This window comes from Grus americana, chromosome 4 (assembly GCF_028858705.1).
Source record: "Grus americana isolate bGruAme1 chromosome 4, bGruAme1.mat, whole genome shotgun sequence".
NCBI classification, from domain to species: domain Eukaryota; kingdom Metazoa; phylum Chordata; class Aves; order Gruiformes; family Gruidae; genus Grus; species Grus americana.
Genome location: NC_072855.1, coordinates 68,795,892 through 68,818,475, shown reverse-complemented (window position 1 = coordinate 68,818,475; position 22,584 = coordinate 68,795,892). Strand labels below are relative to the sequence as shown.

Below are 22,584 nucleotides of genomic sequence, written 5' to 3'. Positions count from 1 at the left end.
ATTAATTCTGAAAAAACTCATCAACAAAACTCAGTGAACTGAAGTGACAGCTTGTACTTACATGCCAAAAGTATATGAATCTACTCATTGTGACTGTTGACTCAGTGTGTAAAAGCCTGAGTCATCCATTCCCCTGGTGATCCCGTCTCTGCTAAGCCTATCAGTGTACAATGAATGTTTAAGGAAGAACTGCATTAGAAATAATTTATGCTTTTATATCAACAAAGAAAAAAGTTAAGGTGGCAGGAGGAAACAACTCCTCTACATATTAAGCAAAGAAAAGGAAGGAAGGAAAGACAGCAAAGAAATCACTATGTGTAAAGCAAGATGAAAGGCTGCAAGGAAGAAAAATTGCTCTAGAATATATTTACAAATACTTATGCATTTTGCAAAATTCTGCGGTCTAGATATAAAACTGTCTTACTATTTAAAATGCCTTAAAACAGATAACATTTAATCAATGTTATCCTTCAACGCTTATTTTCTAAAGAATAAAAGCAAGGAGAATATTGTTATTTCATTTCCATTACTGTTGTTCTACTATTAAAACTATAATATTCTTCGTACATGAATCACAGTAAACAAGTGCTCCTTCTCTATCAGTCATGCCTGTACATTGTCCTGTACATTCCAGTACCACTACGATGCACAGAAACCACGTGTGCTGTAAACACAAACTGCACAAGTAGATGTTTGATTTTCAAGTCCTGCCACAATATTTCACTGTTCTCTATGCTGCACTAACATGCTGGCTGTGCTCTTCATCCTTCTGTGCACGTGCGTGCACACATAAAGACAACAGAAGAGAAAGACCAGTTACTGTTTCCGCAAAACCAGGCTATGTTGTATACAGAGCAGAATCTTGCTTCATGGTTTCAGTGACTGATTCGCGGGATCAGGGAGAATTTTCTGAATATGTTACCCTATATGGAGGAACAGACCACAATGAGAAAAAATAAAAAAAATCCCAGTGGCAATATAACAAAAAAAAGGGAGGGGGGGGAAACAAAACAAAAAACAGTCTGGATATTCATCATCTACCTTCCCTGAAACTGTAACAATTCTGACCAGGCATTCAGCACCGCTCCAAGTACTAAGCCCACTGGAGCCAAAAGAAATTAATCTGGCAGAGAAACAGGGAGATGCAGCATCTCCCAACACTGAAAAAGATCCAGCAGCTGGAACAAACAACATGGGTAGAGAGACTGAAAGACATCCTCAGCCCAGAGTTCAGAGAGTTGTTTGGGAAGGAAGCCAAGGACTAGCCCAAAAATTGGGAAATGGCATTGAAATTGCAATGTTTATTTTTGTTAGTGGGGGAAATTACAGCACATTGGTGAATGCCTTCTCAGACTATGAATTCACACCATGTCTGTATTAGCCTACATGGCAATTTGCGAGGTAGCTTTTTCTCTAACCAGTGACAGAAACACCATTTCCCACAGCTTCATTCCTTCCCGTTTTCCAAACCCAAACAGATTCCAAGGGGTTGGCAAGGGACAGGAATTAACCACCATAGCCCTATTGTCTCCAGGGCATGCTATTTTGTATGCTGTCAAAACAGACTAGAAAATTAGTAGTATCTCAAGACAACGGAGAAGCCTGTATCTCTCACGCACGTATATATATGTGAACATAATGTGGAAATATTTTTTTCATTTCATTGGCATTGCAGCAGCATTATTATCCCAAAGCAACTTAGTTTATAAATAATAATGTACAGTCTGTCTTGATAGACTAATTAACTGAGGTGCAGCTATTCCTTAGTGGGCAAAAGGACACATTAAATAAGAGAACACTACATTCAGACCTGTGCTACATGCAGAACACTAAACAGTACACAGTTTTCTTTCCTCTACTCTGGGGGGGTGTTGAGGACAGTAGGGAGATGTAAGAGAAGAAGAAAGTACACGTCACCACTGTTTCTGCCTCTGCTGAACACACAGCGCTAAAGAAGCTTGCTGAAAATAATACCTTCAGTCAGGCACACACAAAGGCTTAGGAATAATCCAACTTCAGAACATACAGGAAAGATTTGGCCATATTTTTGAATTAGGAGCACAAATACAACTGCAAGACAGATGAGAACAAGACAGCAATGTGTTCTCTGCATGGCAAAACATGCCTGAAAGCAAACAAGACAAGTGTTTGAGGACTGGTATTAGCACAGAACGGTGTTAATGAGCACCCCTCCAGCTAGTGCTGCATAATAAATATTATTAATTGGTTTCTCATAAATACTACTAATTAGTTGTCCCACTCATGTGTCAGCAGGAATGCTTCAGGTTGCTGGTGTGTAAAGAACACCTCTACCTAGGGACCAAAAGAACAGAGAAGTTACTCCCACAACAATTTGCAGCGTGGACTCCCAGTAAAATTCACCATACAACACTGAATACCAAAGGACGCAGCCACAGAAATTATAATATCCACATTATCGCAAAATGAGGGCACAGTTACATCGTCAAAACAGATGCTCAGACTCTGGTAAACTCTGCAATGAAAAGAATCTCTATGGAATAGAAGACCACATTTGGACCACGTATACAAATAAGTGAAGATCCACTGATTTTTACCCTAAGAAAAGGTCCAAGATCACTGTTCCTGTCTCTGGGGATGAGAGGCTTGTATAAAAATAAAATACATATCTGTTCTCTGGAATGTACAGCTGGTTGCTAAAGTAACCTAGTTATATCTCAAGGAAATGCACATACATAATACAATTTGTATCCTTCAGGGGGATGCCTGTAATTAACAGCAGGAAGACAATTTCTACCCACAGTGCAAAGAGAAAGAGATGACAGGGAAGTCTTCTCAGATCAAGCATAAAGATAGATATCTCTATGACATCTATACAAACACAGGTTTGAGGGGAAAAAAAACAACCACACAAACGCCACCAATATTACAGTACTAACTGTAAGTAATATGTCAGTATGCTGTCCAGAAAAACATCAATCATTACCCACTTAATTTGCAGCTAAAAGAACACAATTATTTAGGAGCCATTGAAATAAGATACACATGTGTGCTGCTGGGGGAAAACGCTGTACACCGATGGGTAGGAATAAGTGATCATGCCCAGCAGTTGAGATGCCAGCTGCACTCATCATCCTATTTGCATATGAAGTGATAAATCTGGTTGGAATTACACGGTGAAAATCAGAAGTGATCTATTTCAGAATAAGTTCTGCCCACCCTGGGTTTTGCAGTACTAAAGAAATTTTAGGTTTTGTGTCTTTTGTGTTTTACCAAAAGCCTTGTGCTGGACTAGAGCATTAAGCAAAGCACTTTAACACTGCATCCTTCTGTTTTCTCCAAGACGGTAAAATACATGCAAAGGCTTAGACTGTAACTTTGCATTGCCATTACCAGCAGCAATAACAGCCATTTCCTGAGCATGGGTTTCAATTCTTCTGACGTGTTAGAACAGGCCTACTTCAAATTGCAGCTTTGCTATTCAGCCTGGACAACCCCAGTTATTTTTAGAGTTTAAGTACGATAGATGCAAGAGACTCAGGAAAGTGGCTGACTGGATCAACGTACAGCTCACAGGCATCACATTTCCACTGCAGAAGTGAATGCATGATTACACGTGTTAACCATGCATTCAGCGCAATTTACATTTTGGTAGTGCATTAATCCATTGCTAATGTTAGATGATCTGTTCCAGCATATTCACTGCTAACAATCATGGTCCTCCAGCCTTATTTACAATTGTAACTCACTTCTGCCACCTCTGTGCTCTAGACTTAAGCTACACAATGGCAATGAGGTTGCAGAAGTGAATTTCTAGCTTTGCTCAGAACAGCTGGCTCCTCAAGTTATGAAACAAACTGTTCCTGATCAATATTTTTAAACTCCTTTGATTTTTGAAACTATATCTCAGAATTTAAGTGTATCTGTGTATCTTTTTCATGTAGTACTATATTTAGTTATAAAAAATGTAATTCTTCCAAAAAAGGCTGCATTTCCTTACTGAGTACACTGTGCCTCTAACAGCATTGAGATCTCTGTTTTTCTGAGATGCTGCAGTAGTCTAGTGACAGCAAAGCAGAGCTCTTGCTGTTGCTTTAGATTCTCAATTATCCTCTTTACCTTCGGTTCAAAACCATTCCACTCATGGCACCGCCTATGAATGGTATTTATGCTGTGACTCAAAGGTGACTTCAGTTCTGTGGTGACAGAAATGAGGAAAGAAGAAAAAAAAATATGCTTGAAGTCTTACAGAAATTTGCTGTACATTACTACACTCCAAAATATATTCATGTCAAAATGGATTTTGATACTGCTGTTCCAAGGCTGTAATTTATTTTGGTATTGTCGGTATTTTAGAATACCACAAAAGGGTTTAAATCTCCTGGAAACAGAGCTAAATACCATTTACCCCCTCACCTTTTCCCAATATTGTCATATCAAGTATCTAATACAGAAATAAATTTGCTGTAATTTTTTTCAGAGATTTCTCACTATCTGGAAAATAGAGTGGTTACAAGTTTAAGTACCAGGTGAAGAATTAGAATAGCAAATGGTATGCAGACTTCCCTTTTTCTTTCAACTGTGAGGTTTTTTTATACTATAAGTTCACAGCAAACATCTAGAACCTGTAATGATTTCTTTCAGGTTTTATAAATAAAATATATTCTGCTGTTTTCTAACTTTGTCCATCTCTTCAGAAATAAGATAAATGTACAAAAATATATCAGCAATACCACAAGATGAAAAGAAACAGAAGTGCCAAGTCTCTTTCAAAGTTTTCAGTCTGCCACATATGTTTTTATTATAACAGCATACACTGCTTCCTTTGACATAAGCATTTATACACTGCTATACAAGTTGTCAAGTGAAGCATTATGTGGTTTTGATCCTCAGTGCGCAGTATTACTTTACAACACTGTAGAGACAGCCTTTTTCTCTAATATGTAAAGAAAATTCAGCTGTTGCTTAGCCTCACTCCGCACCCGTGTCATCATATACATCTTTAGAACATACTTTCAGGCTTGGTGAAGAAAGAAGCTTCCCTTGCAAAGTAAAGGAAAGCAGTCAAGCAACACAGTCCAGCAACTACAGTAGATGACAAGCTTCAGAAAGAACTCTAAACAATCTGAAATCTTTTAGGGTGCTTCTTCACTGCAGTTCAGCTGCTTTGAGCTACTCTGGATTCTGGATAGAAGTCCAGCTACAGGAGCCCAGACATCAGTAAGAACGATCCACCCTGCTTCTTCGGCATGTCGTGCAGCCTGGACAAGACTTCAGGGTCCCACAACTGTGCTGCTATTACCACCCAAGCTAGCTGATGTTAATATTGACTCGAGTACATCTAAACAATAGTGCAGTTTTAGAGGCTGCGATAAGGATGTCCCTTTCACATAAGCTTCTCTGGAGCCAGCTCTCTAATTAATTATAAACTAATCAACTATGTGGCCATAGCCCTGTTGCCCATGAGACACTGCTAGTGAATAAAACTATTCATTTCTTCTTTAAGTGAAAATGCTACATAGTAAAGGCAATCACGATGAAGGTGCCAGGACAAGATGGAGTAGGGAGCTATATTAACAATAGTAACTCACAGAAGAGACAATAGTTAGATTTGCAAGGAAAGCTATTGCTCAACTGTCTAATTGAACAGTCTTTAAGATTCATTTATCTGAAAAGATTTGTGTTCCTTCCTTTACATATGCCAAGGATGGAGCCTCCGGTGGAGGGTGAAGAAGCGATGTAGTGTTGATAAATTTCAGAAATACTCCTAAAAAAGCCCCAACACCCAAGGGAGCACGGCAGAAAGGTTTGAGCACTGTAGTACTCCCCACATGTAGTGCTCAAACAAGACAGAACACGGCCTTTACAAGAAGTAGGCAGGGTGTTACTGAACTGTTTGATTGTACTATTTCCCCTGCCTCCCCCCCGTTAGGATGCTAAATGCTAGTCTGATTCACAATTGGTTCTCATTCCATAGGTGTTTGTCAAATGTTGAAAACAACTAGTGAGTCTTCGTCTAAGAAGAGAGTCCTCTACAGCAAATAGAAAGCAAAGCACTAGTCCCTCCAATATGCCAGAGGCCATCTTTTAGCAAAACAAAACCCACGCTCTTTGACATGTCTAAAAGGAAACCAGACTAAAATATACTTCAAAGTCAAGGCAAATAACAGCAAGACACATTTTTAATCAGAGGACAAAATAGATTTCTGCAATCCAGAACAATCACTTTTAGCCCTGTAATGATTAAATTTCTTAGTCAGGAAATGCATGATAAATGCCAGGTAATCTGCATGCAAGCCGTAGTTAAAAGGAGAAGATGTTATAATATAAAGTAAGACTTCTCTGAAAAGGCAACAATTCTGGATTAATACCTAAATTAGAGATCTAAGTAAAAGACAATCCCTCAGGGGATTTTGAAACAGCCATTCTGACAAATAAAGATTACTTTAATAGCATGGGAAATAGATGAGATAGCAAAGTATAGCCCCTTCATAAGGAATTTAAAAATATATATTTCTATCTTTTCACATAAATGACAGAGTCAGAAATAATAAAAGCTCTCAGATCAAGGATTGTATCAGAGTGCAAGTTTCAAGGAATCCACCTCTCATGAGCATTTCGGATTCATTTACTCACATATCCTGAAGAAATAACCTTTACTCCTAAACTTCTCCAAAACGTACATCTCGATGACGAGAACTCTGTCGGTACAGATGAACAGCCTTTAAAAAAGTACAGGGTAACAAATACCAAACTGACTGTAGCTGTTGTAACACACTTTAGATGTCATTTTAAAGTAACGTTTTTAAAGCAGCATACATATTTGTATTTCCAGTTTCTTCAAAATCAACATTGAGCTCGTCTCCTCAAAGATACTGGCCCATAATTATTAGTCTAAATTATTAATTCGCAGATATACTAAAGGTCTACAGCTTGTACTTTGAGACAGATCTAAAAGGGGGAGACATTAATGATTTGTATAGAGCAGTAGAGCCCAGCATACCACATGCTAAACCAGAAAGTTAGATCCTTATACTGTAAATAGACTCTCATTTCCAGCAGGAGTTTCTTCAAAGGTGAAAAACTGCTGTTTACACGTTACAATACTATGTTTGAAACTGCTATGGTTTTGATGTGTTCACATATGTAAAGACATAGCTGACTTCTTCCCAGAGAAATAATTTTCAATTATTTCAACTCCTTTGTACAAAGAAATATCAATTAAGGATTAGAAGGAAAAAAAAATTCCTTCATTTGTCTCTGTAGAGAGACTCCCTGGCTGATTTGAGATTTAAATCCAGAATGACCTAGGTATTGCTGCTCTTCATCTCAATGGGAGCACTTTCAGATATCAAAGTTTAAAACAGTGCTAGCCCATTTTAATATTTAAAGCATTTCATTTACAATCCTACAGCCAACAATCCTCAGCTTCTAAGGTGTGAAGAATTCTGATCTTCAAAGAATACTAAGACAAAATTCTTCTTAACTCATCATAATGAAATTCTGTACTCATTCAATCCCTCAGAAATCAATCTTAAATGCAACAGAATTTCAGATTAAAGTGTTAGCTTTAACTTGTTTTGAACATTTGAACTATATTTCACAAGATAGGCTTTTATTAATTTAGTTCAATTTATTTCATTTCAGTTTCATATTCCACATAACAGAAAAACACACACTATATAAAATACAGTTAATCACAGTAATTAAAGTGTCCATAACTGTACTAGAAACTTTATTATCCAAGGAGATGGGGGTAAAACAATGAAGAAAAGCATTCTTAAGCATTTTGTTTGTGTTCAGCAAAGCCCTTCCAAGCACCTCAGGTTGGTCTAACTTGTCATGCTGCATCCAGTGTTGTGTGGGATTTTGTGCTGCTGCATTTAGGAGAATGCCAGTTTTTTCAGGGCCTGCAGAAGAACTTCATTTTTAAGTCAAATCTCACCGCAGGACATGCGTTTTAAAACATCCAAAAATAAGTGCATCTATAACTAATATGTTCAAAAGAGGAAGATGACTTCAGTCTTCTATTAATTAGATGTTTTGCTTTTTCTAGAACTTCTGTTTCCACAAATGGGGACTTAAAAAAAAATCCATTGGGAAACGTTTTATAACATGAAAGTATTACTGCAATTATTTCTATAGGCATATTTAGAGATGTATTTAACAACTGCCATTTGAAAGACAAATGTTCAGTTAACACAGTGCAGTACTATTAGAGTCAAAAAACTCAAGAGCTATCAAGCTTTGAATTAAAAAATGTTTCAGTTAATATATTATTGGTCTAACAAAACAGAATCGTTTTATGTCTCTTTAGTCATTACTGTTCTGCACAACAATAAGCATGAAGTACATGACTACTGTAATCTGTAAATAATTTGCTTGCTTTTTGTCTCCTAAATCATTTATACTCTTTTGGAATTATAAGGCAACTTTATCTTCAAGGAGAAAGGCACACAAGGAAGGAGATGCAAGGAATTCTCCAGACAATTCCTCATTAAGTGTTTTACAGACTGGGCTAAAGGTTAGAAAAGACCAACTGCAAAAAGTGACAGCAAAAAGTCGAGCGTAAACTCACAAAAAGACAAGTGGGTTTTAAATAGAATACTCTAAGCCTCCACACACCTGCTACCTAGCTTTGGAGGTACTTAAAGTCTCCAGGTATTTAAGCTTTCAACTGAAAGAGGCCCCTACATGCTTGCAGGTTGGCTTCTGGGCACATCCCAATTGCCTCAGCCTTGAAAATGCTGAGCAGTTCCGAGCCTATCTCCGGCGCTGTCAGGATTTGCAAACCACACACCTATCTTGACAGGCTGGCAGGCAGTGGCAGGGCACAGCTGCGAGTCCATGCTCTGCAAAACCATCACCGCTGATTTCCTTCACAGCAGACCCAGCAGGAAGGCTAAAGAAGAAATGATGCCAGTGCCCCTTCTAATTCAACAGAGCATTGGACCAGAAAGAGGTCAGATACAAGGCAGATCCACAGGTTATCATTCTGCTCACCTCTAGCATAGCACCTACAAACCACAAAAAGTTGCCAATTATCACCAAGAGAGCATGCACAAGCAGACACTCAAGTCCTCCTCTTGAAGCTGTCCAACCTTGATTTAAAAAAAGGAAGACTTATTGGCAGCAGGTGTAGAGAGGACAAAAGGTAACTTGAAAGGTAGTATCTATATTTGACATATATTATTTTACATTCAGTTGTCACTGAATTCAGGTCACTGTCCAGGGTCACTCCAGAACTCAGGTCCACCCCACTGGAAAAAGAGCATCAATCTCTAAACAGTTATCCTCAGCTTATTTTGGTTTTGACCCAAATTCTTTTATTTGTGGAGAAAGGGGGAAGAGTTTCAACTCAGGGTAAAAGTATAGATTTCAATTTTATTCCTGGCCAACACCACTGCTGCAAATACATATTTCAGTAAACATTCTACTTTAAGCTTGCATTTTGCAAGCATTCCCACTAGTAAGTCTTCCCTGTGAGAATATACAGAAAAAAAATAAAATTTGCATGCAAATGTACACCAAAAAACCCACATAAGAGTGAACACTAATAAGGTATTATCCCAGGCCAAGAGCATTCACAAAACTTTAATTCCACATTTGCTCAAGTCTCTCCAGTCCTAACTCATTCTTTGCCCAAGAAGCAAGGCAATTCAGGCTGCTGTTACATCCTTATGTGAGGCATACCAAGCACACCATAAAGGACTTAATAACAATGCAAGAGCGGAATTCCCTAAAACTGCTTGAGTCCACATACACGACAACAATTTTAAACGGTCTGATTTCAACATAATTATGAGGGATTATTTCAAGATCCTAAAGAATTTCTAGATCAAGGCAGCAGATATCTTATTATCAACATATGGTACAGAATGTGACAAGAGTCCATTGCAAGCCAATCACTAAGAGCAAGGTCTAAGAAGCCTCAAAAGTCCTACTGGAAAGTTACACGACAAATCCCTGCCACATAGATGGCAGAACAGTCTTGGGCTTATCAAGTCCAATCCCCCCTGCCCAATCAGGGTCAGCTACAGCAGGTTGCCCCAAGACTGAGTCCAGTTGGGTTTTGACCATCTCCAAGGATGAAGACTTCACAGCCTCCCTAGGTCATCTGTGCCAGTGTTTGAGCACACCTGCAGTAAAAAGTGTCTGGGGGGTGTGTGTGTGTGTTCTGATTGAATTTCATGTATGTTTAACTCCAGTCTGTAGTCTCTTGTTCTTTCACTGGGCTCAACTGAGAAGAGTCTGGCTCCCTCACCTTCAATCTCTCCCACTAAGCATTTAGACACATGGATAAGATCCTCTATGAGCCATCTCTTCTCCAGGCTGAGCAGCCCAAGCTCTCTCAGCCTCTCCTCATTCGAAGGATGCTCCAGTTCCTTAATAATCTCCAGTCCCTTAATCATAAATGTTATTTTTGGCAATCCGGCTGACTCTGTCCAATAATTCCAAAATACAAGTTATTTCTCATACCTGCCTAGAAGAAATCCCAGGACTGCAAGGGGCATTGGACAGCAGCAGAGAAAACTAAGATTTCAGCCACTGAAGCACAAAACCAGGAATATCAAAAATAGTTCTTAAGCAAACTTCGTGGTATACACAACTTCTTTAAGCAGAAATAAAGTTTGAAATTGTAATGCTACTAGACATTGCAGTTCAATGAAAAAAAAGCCCTTCTACCAGCAGTGTAGTTTTAAAAGATTTATGAAAATGTAGTTTATTCTTAGCAACGAAGCTGTGGAGTAGAACAATGTCTATTGCTGAAAACATTCTGCAGATACTGTATGCCTTCTAAACCTCTCTGACAACAGCATGGTTAAGGAATTAAAAAAAAAATAATTAAAAAATCAATTACATCCTGAATAGTTAAAATGTCAGCTTCCTGGGAGGTAGGCAAAGGTTGGAAGGTGGCAGCAGTGCCAGGACTGCCATCCAGATCTCTATGGTAGGTAAGGAAGTATTATAGAGTTTTCTATAAGAACAAAGGAATAGCTCATCCTTATTTGGATTTTGCTCTCTGTGTATAAATGTCTGCAATAGAAATGACTCAAGAAGGATCTAAACAGTCCTTTTCATTCAGACCAGTTTCCTGGATCCACAGAGGAATCCGACATTGACTCATTATGTATCAGGTAAGCACGAAGCCACCAGGTCATATAAGAGTGGACATGTTGGTCATGCAATGGGAGTGTGGGCTCAGTGCCAGTCTCATCTAGGAAGATGCTGCCCACAAAAACTCCTTCCATAGCAGAGAACTTCTAGGCAAGCCATTGTTCTCCCCTTCCCAATTCAGCCACCAAACTCACACATACCTCTTCCACGCACTCTAGCACCCTAAAGGTGTAATAAGCTGCATGTGTGCATACACACAAACACCCCAAAATCCAAGTCTCATAGTATGAGATGTGAGACACCTACACAGGAGGCATGCTAGGAAACCTGAAGAGAGTCATTTGAGAGAATGAAGTTCAAAAATTGAACTGGAAAGAGTAGACAGCTTGGCAAGACAGACAAGAGAAAGTACGCACAGTAGGAGGTGTATTTTTGGGGAAAAGTGGGAAGAAAAAAATAATGAGGAAAAAAGAGCAGCAGCGTGTGCCAAAAATAGCTTCTCTCGAACTTAATGATCTTTAGTCCTACATTCTTATGAACTAACTTAAAAATACCCTGGAAACACAAGTTTTCAGTTCATCAGAATACTTTAAAATTTTATGTCACATTCACCACAACACTTAATATTTCAGAAGCCAAGCATCACACTTGTAAAAATACTGAAGGGCAAATTAAGGTACCTATTGAGTTATTTGGGGTTTGGTTTTTGGGGTTTTTTTGGGTTTTTTTTGTTTTTTTTTTTTTTTTGTTTTAATACCTGTATGAGAAAAAGATGGCCCAATTTTGACAGAATTTCATTAAGTCTTTACCTTCATCTATAATTCTTAAGTAACTCTGGAACCCTTTTCTTAAGTAAGTTTCAATAAGCCTTACAAGTTATAAAGGTTTCTGATTGCTTTGAGTATTTTACCTCAGAAACTGCAATTAGTTCAGGCAAAGCAGCATGAGTACCCTTATTGATAAGGGATGAGGTAGATGAACCCATTCTAAGACTGAGCTATTGCAATTAATCTGCTTCCAGCAGCCAACCTCACAGAAAACATTACACTTTTCAGCACAGACACAACCTCATCCCTTTGAAATTTTGGATAGAAGGAATTTGGCAAACGTGAGACAACATTTAGCAAGTCTATGACAAAAATGTGAAGTACACAAAAGTGTCATTTTCAATATCAAGAAGAAACTGTACTAAGAAGCCTACCAATTTTATTTAAGATTTGAAAAAGAAAGGTCCTTCCTAGTCTTATCCTCCTTTTTCCCAGCCTTGTAAACGCAGAAGTTTACTAACTCTGACAAGATTTCAGAATTTGTACATTTCTGACATAATTTAATCCTATTATCTGCTGCATCGCTCAAGAACTAAGATGATAAAACCCTGTCTCTCAGAATGGTTAAGTTCCAAAAAACACCTTTCAACTGTTAAACAGCTTTTCAAATTCAGGTATCTACAAACTCCTCTCTAAACAGATTAACCATAGCTATTCAAAATTTATCTCTAGATAAGCATTTATATCAAAACTGTGAGAGTCGCTGTGAGAATCCTTACTCTATTAGATTTAAAAGTTTCCTCTAGTCGCAGCTCTGATTTATACACATTTGTATATGTGGCTGTCATCCACATTTTCCTGGCAGTTCAAATACTTTTTTTTTTTTTAATTTTCTTAAAAGCAAAAGCTCCCAGGAATGGGAGATACTTAACTTTCATAGAACAGAGTGGAAGAAAGCCGCCTGAAACCCAGTTTGCACCTGAGTTTACTGATATTGATACCCCAAAACATCGTCACGCTACTTACTACTTGCATCAGTACGTCAGTAGATTCCTCTACTCCATCATACTGGAATATGCTCAATCAGTAATGATCTACTCCCTCATGCTGGTTCATCATGTGCTCTGACCCACTTCAGAGCGAATAAACATCCCTGCATTTAACGAGCCCACTGTGGTGGCTAACTGCTGCATAGCACAGTGTAATGTAGAACTTTAATCTCTATAACCCACACAAAAATTGAATTTACACAAGTCATAGCTGTTTAATGAATATCATTAAGTAGCAATGGATGTTGACAAGTTGAAAATATTTCTATGACTACTTCTATCAAGAATTACTTCTTACTGACACAGAAATTAAGTAGGTAAGTCATACAGTTAACAGAAATAAGTAATGCTGTGCTAGATATAATGGGTTGTCAGCAATGAAACAAATTTTTGCATGTATGAACTACATACATAGAATACATATCTATATAACTCTATATATGGATATATAGATATTCTACAAAGAAATTGTACTGGGTTTGCATGGCAAGGCTTCAGTAAGGGGGGGGGGGGCTACAAGGGGGGCTTCTGTGAGAAGCTACTAGAAGCTTCCCCCATGTCCGATAAAGCCAATGCCAGCCAGCTGGCATTATGGACCTGCTACTGGCCAAGGTCGAGCCCACCAGTGACGGTGGTAGCGCCTCTGAGATAATGTTTTAAGAAGGGGGGGAGAAAAACCCCTGCACAACAGCCAAAGAGGGAGTGACAATATGTGAGAGGAACAACTCTGCAGATACCAAGGTCAGTGCAGAAGGAGGGGGAGGAGGTGCTCCAGGCACCAGAGCAGAAATCCCCCTGCAGCCCATGGAGAAGACCATGGTGAAGCAGGCTGTCCCCCTGCAGCCCATGGACATCCGCAGTGGAACAGATATCCACCTGCAGCTCGTGGAGGACCCCACACTGGAGCAGGTGGATGCACCTGAAGGAGGCTGTGACCCCATGGGAAGCACACACTGCAGCAGGCTCCTGGCAGGACCTGTGGCCCCATGGAGAGAGGAGCCCACGCTGGAGCAGGTTTTTTGGGAGGACCTGTGACCCCAAGGGGGACCCAGCCTGGAGCAGTCTGTTCCTGAAGGACTGCATCCTGTCAAAGGGACTAATGCTGGAGCAGTTCGTGAAGAACTGCAGCCCATGGGAAGGACTCATGTTGGAGAAGCCCGCAGAGGACTGTCTCCTGTGGGAGGGACTCCATGCTGGAGTAGGGGAACAGTGTGAGGATTCCTCCCCCTGAGGGGGAAGGAGCAGCAGAGACAACATGTGATGAACTGACTGCAACTCCCATTACCAGGAGTAAAGTTAAGCCCAGGGAGAAGGGAGGGGTAGGGGGGAAGGTGTTTTAAAATTTGGGTTTATTTCTCATTATTCTACTCTGACTTGATTGGTAATAAATTAAATTAATTTCCCCAAGTCAAGTCTGTTTTGCCCTTGACAGTAATTGGTGAGAGATCTTTCCCTGTCCTTATCTTGATCTATGAACCTTTTGTTGTATTTTCTCTCCCCTGCCCAGCTGAAGAGGGGAGTGGTAGACAGGCTTTGGGGAGCACCCAGCATCCAGCCAAGGTCAACCCACCACAGAAATATATTTTATTTGTAAAGTATATATGATAAAATAGAGAGATTTTTTCAGATTCTCTCAACATGCAAGAAGCAAGCAGAACACTAACTGAACATCTTGCAAAGTTTCATTAGTAAGGATTCTTGAGTCCTTGCATATTCAGCAATACAATTAATACAGATTAATATTTAAGGTTCATGACAGCATGCTGCCTCTCTAGTTGCAATGCAAATGAAGACAATCCCCACTCTAAAGGGATTGAAGGATAGATTTCTGAAATTACAGTAGTGCCTACAGATACAGATTTAAAAATCTGGCCTAATTCTCTACGACTCAAACCCAGCATATCTGGAAAAAACTGAACAAGGATACAAGTTTTTGAAAGGACTCTGGTTTTGAGCTTTTTAGTGTCTCCCCCCCGCTCCATTTTCTGGATTCTTTTTTTCAAATTTTTTTCCTTGTACACATAACACATTCTTAAAAGAGGGTTTAATATAGTGAACATTGTAGGTTAGCAAACCACAATGCATTATGCATAAAATGAGGCAAAATATAATGAATTAAACTGGAAAGGCAAACAGAGAATGCAGGCTGACACTGTCAAATGGAATGGGACAACCTTCTGCAAGAAGGAGGCTGAATATGCTCATAACAGAAGAGTCATGAAAGACAAAAAGAAGGAAATATTTTGAATTGAATACACACCAATACATTCCTTTTGTGTTTTTAGTCACTTCAGTAGTGGCATTATGACTATTTTATTACAGCAAAATACCTTAAAATTACCAAGTCATAACGGAAATATCCGGACAGTTTTGGCAATACCACTGAAGAAGACAGCCCTTTTCTCTGACAGGGTATGCAGCATACGAAATTCAGGAGTGATGCTTTACTTTTGAAGAGGTGCACAATGATGAAGGAGCAGAGCTTCACAAAGCTGTCCATAAAAAAAACAGTTACTTTCAGTTTGGCAAGGTCTATGACAGAATCCCAAAAGCCTTCTCAAAAGCTAACCATGTACTGTGGGAGGAGAGGTGGATAAAGACGGATGTGAAGTCTTGGCAAATCCATCCTCAAATCACTTTTCAGCAGTGTTCACATAATGTCTGCATATAATAGAGAAAGCATACTATGAGAACGCAGAAGCACAGTAAGGAGAGCTCACTCTCCTCAGGGGTCACTAATTCAACACTCAACTCTAGGTGATCCTACTTACCAATTTGCTCAATATGCATTATCCTGTTGCCAAATGGCATCAAAGGTGATGGGCATTCACTACCTTAGAACATTTTTGGAAGATAGTTTCACTTGTTGCCTTGACTGCACTGAAACCAAAAGATTGCTTAAGTTCACCTGCATAAGGTGAGGGAAAAAGGAAACCTCCTCTAGGAGTTAGTTCAAAACCATGACAAGTCCTAAGTCAAAACCACTGAAAACATGCCAACACAGTCTATTAGGCTGGGCTTGAAATTGCTACTCTTTGGGGAGGGTCCTTTCTGTCAAAAAAAAAAGTTCATCCTAGCAACACTGAGTTGCTACAAATAAAATGTATTTACAGCATCTTATGTTGCAGTGCAAAATTCTCAAAACAGGCAGAAGCCCAATAAGTAGTTCCCAGAGGAAAAAAGAGCATTCTTTCTGATCGCATGACACCTTTTCTACTTCCTTAATGTCTTCTGTCCAATTTAACTTGTCTTTTATCTATTTGTTGTTAGGAAGAAACAGCATCTAATATACATCAGTAAAACTAGGAAAAAAACCTGACTAGCTAGTCTGGTGGAAGATGAAATTTGTGTGGGACCAGAAAATGTAAAATTGAGCAAACTGCTTCAACAAGAAAAGGGTGAAATGTAAAAATAAAATAAAATTTAAGAGAGCAAAAACCCACTCTTCATTTTTATATTTTTGCTAATATTGTTCCTAACAGCCAACACTTAACTTTTTTGTAGGATAAACACCTTTCAGCATAAAGTGACTCTCAGTTTGATTCATGGAGAAATGATCACTTTTCTTCTTAAATTTACTCAAAAATGCAATGGTTTTAGTTTTTTAAATTTGGCTAACACAACAAAGTATCAGTTATTTACCAACTCATAATGTGATGAAGCAGAAGGATAACTGAGTTAGATGGGAAAATTCTGCTCGGATCAGGACTCTGACACCAAGTTTGGGGTATGGATAAAAATAGTATTTCTCCTTATCGCTCTCTTAGGAACAGCTGCTGCTGAAAAAGCTCCAGATTATGTTTCAAAATTGGAAAAATAATTTAGTCATGGTCTTTGAGCAGCATCGATATACCATTTAGGTTCAATATGCAGAGTTAAATCTGCTTCAAGACCTTTTCCAAGGGATGCCATCACAATATTACTCTGGGAAAAGAAAGATCGCAAAGAATAAAAACTTCTGCATTTACACGTAGACAGCTCTTGTATCAACCCACTATTTGGTAAAACAAAAAAATAAATACCCTAGAAATTTTAATTTTTAATTCTTTCAACCACTTGAAGTTTTCTATGAATTTTGCACTATTTAATGAAATCTTGTAAAAGGACATAAAGGTGAGATTTACGTTATTCTATACCTTGAAAAGTACCCTGAGGTTATGCAACAATAGGATAGCCCACCAGACTTCACTGCCCTAACATACTTTCCAAGAAACTGAAAGCTTTTGGAGATGCTAGACAGGTGCTCTCATTAAAATGAGCACCTAAATATGCCCATAACGTGGGCAGAGACGTTCCTTCCTATACAATTATCTAGGTTACTACACTACACCCACAACTGCAATATCCTTTGCTCTCTCTTCACAGCTCTAATCAATTAGACAAAGTAAAAAACGCTGAAATGTGTCAAAATTAATTCTACTGGTCACTGAGGGAGCAACAAACTTTCCTTTTAGACTATTTTTTCAAATGTATTTCTCCATATTAACATCATGTTCATTACTGAGTTCATGTTTGAGCACTTTGACTACCAACTGTACCTTCTGCCCTGCTCCCTCATTTTTCTGATTATTGAGCTTTCTTGTGCTGCTTTGTCAGTTCACCATCAAGTAAATGCAAACATGTCTAGAGGTGCAAGGTCTTAAAAACTTCACAGTAGTGTTCACCAATATGCATAATATAATGTTTTTCCCATAACTATTACATAATAATTCAGCTAAGTTCATGTATCACAAAGTAGGTACACTGAAATCAATGTGAAGTCAGGAACCTACACCATATTTACTTACATCTGGGACTCAAAGGCTGGGATATTTTGAAGAAGCAACCAAGAACAGTAGCTCCAAAATAAACATCTACAGAAGAACTAACCCTGTGCACTTTGAAGTCATGGGAAAGATTCTTATCAGCTTCACTGTTAAATTGGTTTGTTATTTAGACCCAGGATCTATTTTTATTCCTTTTGCTCCGTTTGTCCTCTCTACTCAGTACTCCATACAGACTGACATGTGCTACCTCCTAATGCTTCATAAAACAGCATGCAGGACAGAATGACTTGAAAAGCCAAACAACAAGACAAAGTTTGAAAAGTAAAATGTCGCAACAGTTACAAGGTTCAAAACCCAGCCATATTTCCAAAGAGTCCTCAGGAATATAAAAATCAAAAAAAATTTGTCTAAAGGAAGCTCTGACTCCAAAATAAGAAATGTTACAAGACCAGGTACACTCCCGAAAATGCTGAGTGGAAAGAGTTTTATCATTTGCTTTAACCAATCTGAGCAAAAAAATCTTTACTGAACTTTAAAGTAAAATAAAAAGAAAGCAATATTTTAGATATTTTGTAAAAAGAACACTTTCCAAACCGTTATGGATATAGAATGCAGCAAATTAGCTATGACAACGGAATACAAGCCCCTAGCAAGACTTTTTAATAACATTATTTCAAAATTTAGTTATCAGAACTTCAAGCATTGAAGAGCAGTATTTAGACATACTGTCCCTAAACAAAACTCATACTAGGCAGCACCCAAGTATTATTAAAAAGTTATATTCTGTTTTAGTTACTGGAGAGTTCCATTTCTCAATGTTATTTATTGACCAATTAGTGACGGAAGAGTTATAAAGTACAATTATGTGATGACTGAGACTTTTTTTAACATACTTAAAAACATGTATATATTAACTGATATAAGCAAATGTCTATTTGCATACATATATATACTACTAAACTAATATTGTTTATATAATGCATATGAACAACATTATAGATATAAGCCATTCTTTCAGGGCTAGAGACCAGTTTTATGAGTTACTAACTGTTAGATTTGCCTTCCAAATTCTAAATGCCAAGGACCAGTCTAATCAAGTTGAAACATCTCTACAGAGCCCTAAGATTTGGTTACCTGAGACACACGTCACAGCAGTGTGCTCGCTTGCAGCAAATCTCTCTCATCCCTGCTACCCATGCTTTGGTTCGCCTCACAGAGAGGTCATGGAAGTCCTTGATTAGCTAAAACTAACGCCAAGTCTTTAATTCGACATAAACAATGCCTTCAAAAGGTGAGATCAGCCAACCAGTGTCCTTGGCCTGCCAGCAGCCAAGGGGCAGCTATCTTGCTCAGCTGGCACGGCAAGGTAGTGCATGTTTCCCAGACGCACGGACCAGGCTGTCAGACTGAGAGTTCCTTCCAGCCCTATCAATAACCAGGTGAACAGCACAGAAGGCATCTTGACTGGCTGCCCTTGTGAGAGGTATTTTAACTAGCTGGTTGGGCCAAAGAGGACATGCATCCTTCCCAGCTAAATTGTTCCTGTCTCACTTATCAGCAAGAGGCATCTGCTGCGTGCATGTACGTCTGTGCAAATACGAGTGGCACAGTGGTGGTGAGTGGGGTGGCTGGAGCTAGGAAGTGTTGGCATGGGTATGTTGATATTCCAGTAAGAAGGGTGTTACAATAAAATTGAAGTCTTCCATGGAGTACTCAGTCACTGAGGGTGGATTCCTCTAATGCAAATGTGTTATGCTTAAATATTTAGTATTATTTTAGGATCAAGACACTAAGAATCAGCTTCATGTAGTTGGCTACGCTGTCAAATCTCTCTGACTTATGACAGTGGCCAGGAATATGAGTCAAAACCAAGATGTTTACACTGTTACTCTTATTTGTTACCTGAGCAGCAGCAGAAGTCAATGTGTAAGATCACTCACAGAGCTGCAATGACTCAATCAATAATGCTGCAGAACAAACCACAGAACATAAACTCCTACAGAAACAACCAAATGCAAAACACAAATACTGACACCATGAGTGAACAGAGCTCTGTCCAGCATGAGCCCAAACAGGTCTGAAAATGGCTTTACATTGTTTTTACACTTCTGCCTGCTGGGGCACATTTATCACTGAAAGAAACTTCTCCTGAAGTACAGCTCATCTAATTTCCAGTCACCGCCTGTAGTGCCTTCCTCCCTCTCCTACGCCACACCAGGGTCATTCTGGGAGTTCATCATCGCTGGAGCATAGCAATTACTAGCTATGCCCAAATACTACTTTCACATCACCTATAAAATGCATATAGAAAGGCACAGAAAAGTTAAAATCACTCTTAACAATTATTATACCATGGTAATTCCCCAAGAGAGAACTAGGCCTTTCTTCCATGCCAACATTTAACAATTTCAGCAGAAATAGTCCTTACAGGGGAAAAAAAAAAACAAAACCAAAAACAAACCTCAACAAAGTTTTTGTAATGCTGTAACTGTCTAGATTTTAAAAGGCATAGAGGTAAAGCTACCCAGATGGAGTTAAGGGAATCTAAAAATGATTGTATCAGACAGAACTGCATCTGCCCCAAAGGGCAGAGCTTTAGGGTATCAGCTTTTAAATGAGCATAGTTACAGCAGTGCACAAGCCAAGTGTAACCCAGTTCAAAGGACAGGGCCAGGAAACAGGATACCGTGATGGAATGGGCAGGGCAAGAACCTGCAGGCACGTCACTGATGCCATCTTATTTGCTGTGTTGGGGGGTTTCCGAGGGAAAGTTATTTGTAATAATACTCTGCTTACAAATGTCTCTTTCTCTCCCATACACACACACACTTTTGCAATAGATGTTTTAAAGTGTTTCTCTCAGAGAAAATATAACAGATATTGAATAGGACTGAGTAAAAGTTTCTTAGTGTACATCTATACAACATAAGATGTATATTAGCAGGTTATATGAATGCAAAAAATCATAACAAATTGGACAAGTTTTAGTCATTTCAGAACGTATGCAGCATATAGCATCAGATATTACATTGGTTGCAACTATGTTATTTTACTGTATACAGGAGCTAGGAATAGTCATAGAATCATTTAGGTTGGAAAAAACCCTTAAGATCATTGAGTCCAACCGTTAATCAACTAAACCTAGCTATTATTCTGATTTCTGACAGGGAATTATTGTATTTAGTGCTTCTATAGCAAACAGTTATTTCACTATTAAGAAAGCTTCAAAGTTTTTGCACTGAACGAGCAACGACAAAGTTGATGATTTTCCTTTCTAAATGGCACAAATGGCACAAAGTTTGGGCTGCAAATATCATGCACCTTCACCTTTTATTACAAACACATGGTCATTGAATTGGCTTGCTTGACTTACTAAGTAATCTCAATCATGCTGTATACCTCTGAATACAGAGGGAGGCTTGAGCTAATAGAATATCTCCTGAAACAAAGTTATCTTACATTATATACTATGCTAATATATATAGTACTCATATACCAATTATTATACTAAGTATAAAAAGACAAAATCAGGTAAACATTTATATTGACTCTTTTCTACAAAATAATAAACAACACTTTTAAATAAAAGCTTGTTGTAAAGCGACAGTACTTTAATCTGAATATCTTTTTAAAAACTCTGATCTTAAATGTCTTGTTCCAAATAAGTAATATTTCATAAACAACATTCACAAAGCCATTAGGCAGATTTTCAGCTTAGTAGAGCAGCATAGCATTAGAGAACTCAGTAGATCTTCAGCCATTCCAATGAATTAAGAATCTAATGTCAGCATTTCAGAGACATGCACAGGGACATCTCCTACCTAAAGGAATCAGGGTTCTTTTTTTCAAACAGGTAATGTGTTACATTGTATAACACTATATATATAAACTCTTCAGGCACACAGGCCATTGCAATTCCAAGAAGTCAAAATTGTATCTTACCAAGACTGAACTCCAGCTTTGGCTCATTTGCAGTTCTCTGAATATCTTTTAAGAAAAAGAAAAAGATATTAGAAATAATTTTATTTCAATGTCTAGCTTTTTAATACACAGTAAAATTGCCACTGCCACCGGAGTAACATTTTATGTCACAAACCAATAGTGAAAGAGACCTTTGATTGAAATACTTGCCTGAAAAAAAAGACTACTTTTGAAGAAGACTTCTCTCTTTTTAAGAGAGACTTTCCATTGCTAGGAAAGGAAACCAAGGAAAAAAAAATCCTAGCCTTTCATGGATGGGTACTTGTATGATTTGTAATCACAACAACTATGTATCTGTTGGAAAAATATTAAATCTAATGACTTGATTTTAAGTAGGTATGTCATCACATTAAAAATGGAAAGAAAAAACGTATTCTGTGAAAGTATGTAAATCAAGTTAATACAGTAAAATACATCACCATGTTATTGACCTACATATAAATTGTAAAGCAGCAAAACCAACTTCTTTTTGCCAGAAAATAGCACATTAATTCTTTTCCTCATATACCAAGGACAATAAGAACATTTTAATTCCCTCCATTGGGGAATTATATTCTAGCGCATATTTTACTGCAAAAGACAGTATTTTCTTATTGTGCTAGGATAAAGGAGTGAACCACTGAGCTACAACAACAGAAACGTAAGGATAGTTAAATAATACAGAGTTGTTCACCCTCTGCAGGAAGTAATTGGATCACAACTACACTATCAATGAACCTTGTAGAAATTAAACTGTCTCTTGTTGACATTTATGTATTGTCTAGTGAGCATTAAGTATTTGCCTGTATTGAAAAAATTGGTCAGATGGGAAGGACCAAGTTGGTATATGAACTAGAAGGCAAGATTTTTGTTAAAAAAATAATAATAATAATTAAAAAAAACCCCAAAACACAACACAAAAAACCCCCTCCCACCAGAACTTAC

The 22,584-nt window shown here is 38.3% G+C and overlaps 1 protein-coding gene across 3 annotated transcripts in view; it reads right to left on the bottom strand.

Moving 5' to 3' along the window:
- The window catches only part of INPP4B (inositol polyphosphate-4-phosphatase type II B), a 346,423-nt gene that overhangs the window by 180,572 nt on the left and 143,267 nt on the right, over nt 1-22,584 (bottom strand). For all 3 annotated transcript variants that reach the window (XM_054824339.1, XM_054824341.1, XM_054824340.1), the window contains exon 5: nt 21,622-21,666. In XM_054824339.1, coding sequence (XP_054680314.1) covers nt 21,622-21,666 — 45 coding nt within the window. The remainder of the gene's footprint in view (nt 1-21,621; nt 21,667-22,584) is intronic.